General features: G+C 37.1%; 1 protein-coding gene across 1 annotated transcript in view; it reads left to right on the plus strand.

Annotated features, from left to right (window-relative positions):
• RASSF9 (Ras association (RalGDS/AF-6) domain family (N-terminal) member 9) overlaps positions 1-6,325 on the plus strand; it is a 45,685-nt gene extending 39,360 nt beyond the window's left edge. The window contains exon 2 of the mRNA XM_006872966.1: positions 4,989-6,325. Coding sequence (XP_006873028.1) covers positions 4,989-6,249 — 1,261 coding nt within the window. The 3' untranslated portion in view covers positions 6,250-6,325. The remainder of the gene's footprint in view (positions 1-4,988) is intronic.
• Positions 6,326-6,542: the final 217 nt, after the last annotated feature.

Below are 6,542 nucleotides of genomic sequence, written 5' to 3' on the forward strand. Positions count from 1 at the left end.
TAAACATCTTTATGGTATTCTCTGCTTTCTGCAAAGGTCCATGTGATGTCAGCAACAATATCCCATGTTCCACAGACACTTGTGAATTCAGCCTGAACCTCTGGAAGTTCCCTGTCAATGTGATGCTGCAGCTGTTCTTGAATTATCTTAATCAAAAGTTTACTTGCATGCAATTAAAAATCACCCAATGATTTCTGCATTCTGCTAGGTCACTTGTCTTTGGAATTGGTACAAATATAGACCTCTTCCAATCAGTTGGCCTTCTAGCTGTCTTCCAAATTTCTTGGCATAGATAAGTGAGCGCCTCTAATGCTGCCTTAGTTTGTTGAAATATTTCAATTTGCATTCCGTCAGTTCCCAGAGCCTTGTTTTTTGCCAATGCCTTCAGTGTACCTTGGACTTTTTCCTTCAGTATCATTGGATCTTGATCATATGCTACCTCTTGAAATGGTGGTACACCAACCATTTCTTTTTGGTACAGTGACTCATTGTATTCATTTCATATTATTTTTATGTTTTATGCATCATTCAATATTTTCCCCAAATAATAATTCAATATTGAAAGTCAAGACTTGATTTTTTTTTTCTTCAGTTCCCTCAGATTGAGAAATGATGATTATGTTTTTCCCATTTGGTTTTCTAACTCCAGATCTTTGCACATTTCATTATAATATTTGATGTTGTCTTCTCAATCTGCCCCTTGAAATTTTTTATCCAGTTCTTTTATTTCCTCATTTCTTGCATTTGATTTTGTATCTCGATGCTGGGGAGCAAACTTCAGAGTCTCTTCTACTCTACTCTTTTTTTTCTTCTTTCTTTTCTTGTTAATGACTTTTTGTTTTCTTCCTGTATTATGATCTTGATGTCATTCTACAACTTTTCTCCAATTTGGTCATCAAATCCGTTCTTGAGATGTTCTCAATACTTAGGTTAGATATGTTCAAGGTCATATTTTAGTTCTTGTGGACTTGTTTTAATTTTATTCAGCCTCATCCTTGAATTTGTATATGAACAACTGATGATTTGTTCCACAGTACACTACTGACCTTGTTTTTGCTGATGACATGGAGCTTTTCCAGTGTCTCTTTCCACAGATGTAGTCAATTGACCCCACATCTGGTGAGGTCCATGTGTGCAGTTGTCATTTAAGTTGTTAAAAAAGGTATTTGTAAATAATTCATTGATCTTTCAAATTTTTATCTTGTGGTCTCCATCATCATTCTGTCACCAAGGCCATATTTTCCAACTGATCCTTCTTTGTTTCTAACATTGTTATTCCCATCACTAGTAAGTATCAATGTATCTTGATTGCATGTTTGATCAATTTCAGACTGAAGAAGTTGGTTGTTATTAAGTGCCATTAACTTGGTCTAGACTTATAGCCACTCTGTATAGGGTTTCCAAGGAACAGTTGGTGGGTTTGAACTGCTGACTTTGTGGTTCACAGTCCAGTGCTGATCCTGCAGTGCCATACCGGAAGTCCAAAGATATTGGGAGAATTCTTTGATTTCATCATTACTGGTTTTTGTGATTTGTGTGTAAATTTGAATAATAGTTATATTAGCTGGTCTTCCTTGGAGGCATATGCATACTATCCTGTCATTGACAGCTTTGTACTTCAAGAGATCTTGAGATATTCTTTTTGATAATTAATGTGATGCCATTCTGCTTCAAATTTTCATTCCCAACATAGAAAATCATGTAATTGTCAGATTCAAAATGTTCAAAATGTCCAATACTACTCCTTTTCAACTCACTAATACATTTGATATTGGTTTTTATATGCTCCATTTCATTTTTGAAAACTTTCCATTTTCTTAGGTTCATACTTTCTAGAATGTTTACAGCTGTTCCTTCTCATTTTGAGTTGTGCGCCATCAGCAAATGAAGGTCCCGAAAGCTTTAGTCTATTCTCATCATCATGGCTAACTCTACTTTGAGAAGGCAGCTCTCCTCAATCATATTTTGAATGCCATCCAACCTGAGAGACTCATATCCCAGCACTATATCTGACAGTATTCTTGTACTCTTCATCACGTTTCAATATTCAGTATTCTGGTCCTGTCAGTGTTCTACTGCTCTTTTTCAGTGACTAAATATTAGGAAGTAGTCTTTCCGTCCTTCTTCCTAGTCTGTCTTAGTATAGAAGCTCATTTGAAACCTGTCCACCATGTATGACCACGCTGGTATTTGAAATAGTGGTAACGTAGCTTCCAGAATCACAGCAACATGCAGCCAAATGGTGGACACAAAAACTAGAGATTTTAAAATTATAAGTTCGAACAAGTTAATACAGAAATGGCAGCAAGCATATATTGACAGAGAGGTTCAAGCTGGATTCAGTGTAGGTCATGGAATGAGGGATATCACTGTTGATGTCTGATGGATCTTGGCTGAAAGCAGAGTATACCAGAAAGATGTTTACCTGTGCTTTATTGACTAAGCAAATGCTTTCGATTGTGTGGCTCATAACACGCTATAGACAACATTGTGAAGTATGAGTATTCCTGAACACATAATTATGTTCATGACGAATCTGTTTGAACCACAAGGCATTTGTTCAAATAGAACATGGGAACCCTGAATGCTTTAAAATTAAGAAAGGTGTGCGACAAGGTTGTATTCTTTCACCATACTTATTCAACCTGTATGTTGAGCAAATAATCCGACAAGCTGGGTTATATGAAGGAAAACATGGCATCAGGAGTGGAGGAAGACTCATTAACCTGTGATATGCAAATGATACAACCTTGCTTGCTGAAAGTGAGGAGGACTTAAAATATTTACTGATGAAGATCAAAGACCACAACCTTCAGTATGGATTGTATCTCAATGTCAAGAAAACAAAAATCCTCACCGCTGGACCAATAAACAACATTCTTATCAACGGAAAAATGATTGAAGTTGTCAAGGACTTTATTCTTCTTGGATCAACCATCAACACTCATGGAAGTAGCAGTCAAGAAATCAAACCACTTATTGCATTAGGCAAATCTGTTGCACAAGACCTTTTTAAAGTGTTGAAGAGCAGAGATGTCAGCTTGAGGACTAAGGTGCACCTGACCCAAGCCATGGTATTTTCAATAACTCATATGCATGCAAAAGGTGTTCAGTGAACAAGGAAGACTGTAGAAGAATTTATGCTTTTGACTTATGTTGTTGGAGGAGAATATTGAAAGTGCCATGGGCTGCCAAAAGAAACAACAGATTTGTGTTGGAAAAAGTGTACCCAGAATGCTCCTTGGAGGCCAGGATGGCCAAACTTCGTCTCTCACACTTCTGACATATTGTCAGGATGGACCAGTCACTGGAGAAGGATATCATATTTGGTAAGGTGGAGAGTCATAGAAAAAAAGGAAGACACCCCAGTGAGATGGATTGGCAAAATGGCAGCATCAGTGGGCTCAAGCGTGGCAAAAATCGTGAGGTTGGCCCAGGACTGGGGAGCATTTCGTTCTGTTGTTCATAGGGTCACTATGAGTCAATACCAACTTGATGGCACCTCACAACAACAACAATAACAAGTCAGAGCACATTTCTTCCCTATTTAAAACTTTTCAATACAAATGCCTTATCAAGATCTACAAGACTGCCTTTCTGGTCTCATCACGTCCTCCTCCTATTTCCATTATCCTCATGTTCTTTTTGTTCCTTGATAATACTTCATGACCTTTGCACTTATTTTTATTATTACTGGAACCCTTTCTTTAGGACTGTGATTGCCTACTTGTAGTAATTTTTGTTCTAAGTTCTGGTAGCATAGTTTATTATGAGCTGGACTGCTAACTACAAGGTCATTAGTTCAGTTCTACCAGCACGTTTGCAGGAAAATGAGGAAGCTTTCAAAGATGTACTGCCTCAAAACCCTGTACAGTGTTGCTTTGAGTCAGAACTGAGTCCATGGCACACAACCACTACCACCATTCAAATATCAGAGGACCTAATGGCATCGTGGTTAAATATTTGGCTACCAACTAAAAAGGTCAGCAGATGGAACCTACCAGCCAATTGGTGATAGAAAGATTTGCAGTCTGCCTCTAAAGATTATAGCTTTGGAAACACTAGGGAACAGTTCGCAATCCTATGGTCATAACATGAATTTTATCTTTTGTGAGATCAACTTCATGACAAGGGGTTTTTGGTTTTATCCAAATGAAACTTTTTCAATGAATGAATCCACTACAAAGAACCTTAGCTAAAACAAATCTTCCCTTTTCCCAGGTTATTCTCTATCAACATCCAGTTAAATTTTTTTCATCATATTTACCACTCTGATTTGCATTAGTTAGTGTCCTTTTCAACTCTGATTACCAATGTATCTTTAGCATCATCTGACATGCCTAGGACATAATGGCAAACAATAAGTATTCGTAGCGTGAAAGAAAGACTGTTTTCTGTGCTGGACTATTTTCAACTCTATGACTCTGATATTATGTTACAAATCCTACCTTATACATCTAACTTTCTTCATTATTCCTAAGACTTCAGCACAAACAGACTTGTTCTATTTCCTCTTATTCATCTCTTCTTTGATTATCATCTTTAAATTATCATCTAAAATTTTAGCCATTTTAACTGTTGTTATAATGTGGCTACTTGTAAGTACAAGCTAACATAATTTTAATGATCTTTAACAATTTCTTTTTTCTAACGCCTACAATGAACTTAAGATACTTTATTGTTGTTGTTGTTAAGTGCCATCGAGTTTGTTCCCACTCATAGCAATCCTGTAATAGGGTTTATGAGGAGCCGCTGATGGGTTTGAACCATAGCCTTGTTCTCAGTCCAGTGCTGATTCTACGGAGCCGTACCAGGAGTCCAATGGTTTTAATTGTTTTTCTAACATTAACACTTTGATTCTTCTGTAGTCTCAACCTCAAATGCCTCTGTCATGGAAAGTAGAATTAGAGGGAATGTACATATTAAACCATCATTATGATTTTACACAGGTGATGACAGAAATATAATATGTTTTGTTTTTCTTTCAGATCTCCAACTAAAGACATGGATTCAGAAGAGAAGGAAATTGTGGTTTGGGTTTGCCAAGAAGAAAAGATTGTCTGTGGGTTAACTAAACATACCACCTCTGCTGATGTCATCCAGGCTTTGCTTGAGGAACATGAGACTACATTCGGAGAGAAACGATTTCTTCTGGGGAAGCCCAGTGACTATTGCATCATAGAAAAGTGGCGAGGCTCAGAACGGGTTCTTCCTCCATTAACTAGAATCCTGAAGCTTTGGAAAGCGTGGGGAGATGAGCAGCCCAATATGCAATTTGTTTTAGTTAAAGCAGATGCTTTTCTTCCAGTTCCCCTGTGGCGGACAGCTGAAGCTAAATTAGTGCAAAACACAGAAAAACAATGGGAATTCAGCCCAGCAAATTACATGAAGACATTACCACCAGATAAACAAAAAAGAATTGTCAGAAAAACTTTCAGGAAACTGGCTAAAATCAAACAAGACATAGTTTCCCAAGATAGAGATAACATGGAGACATTAATTCATCTGATTATTTCCCAGGATCATACAATTCATCAGCAAGTTAAGAGAATGAAAGAACTGGATCTAGAAATTGAAAGATGTGAAGCTAAGTTCCACCTTGATCGGGTAGAAAATGATGGAGAAAATTATGTCCAGGATGCATATTTACTGCCCAGTTTCAGTGACATTGAACAGAAACTTGACTTGCAGTATGATGAAAGTGAGATGCTGGAGGACCTGAGCAAAAGCGATGGAATTGTACAACTGGAAGAACGACTGAAATATTACAGAATGCTCATTGATAAGCTCTCTACTGAAATAGATAAAGAGGTGAAAAGTGTTTGCATTGAGGTAAGTGAAGATGCAGGAGGAGCGGCAGCAGATGAACTGGAATCCTCAAATTTAGAAAGCATAAAGTGTGATTTGGAAAAAAGCATGAAAGCTGGTTTGAAAATCCACTCTCATTTGAGTGGCATCCAGAAAGAGATTAAATACAGTGACTCATTGCTCCAGATTAAAGCAAAAGAATATGAGCTCCTGGCCAAGGAATTCAATTCACTTCACATCAGTACCAAAGATGGATGCCAGCTAAAGGATAGCAGAGGAAAGGAACCTGACGCTCCTAACAGCAGTGAGGATACGCCTCCATTTACTCAAAGAGTATTTAATGCTTATACAAATGACACAGACTCAGACACTGGGATCAGCTCTAACCACAGTCAGGATTCTGAAACAACTGTAGGAGATGTAGTGCTGTTGTCAACATAATTTTGGTGACTTTTTTTCTGATATACCTTAATGTTTTTAAATGTCTGTTTAATAGAAACTTTATTTTAAATATTACCTTTTGAAAAGTACTAAGCTCCTAAAAGCCAATAAAATATGTAAATTTATATTTTGTGTAACATTTCCATATGATGTTATTACAAGCTCAAATGAGAAACTATTTATTAGAAATGCAGCACAGCTTGTAGGCATATAAAAGAGAAATCATTCGACAGGAATGATAATTTCTCATACCCTCTATGGGAAATTATTTATACAAACTAAAAACTAATTCT

This window comes from Chrysochloris asiatica, unplaced genomic scaffold (assembly GCF_000296735.1).
Source record: "Chrysochloris asiatica unplaced genomic scaffold, ChrAsi1.0 scaffold00217, whole genome shotgun sequence".
NCBI classification, from domain to species: Eukaryota; Metazoa; Chordata; class Mammalia; order Afrosoricida; family Chrysochloridae; genus Chrysochloris; species Chrysochloris asiatica.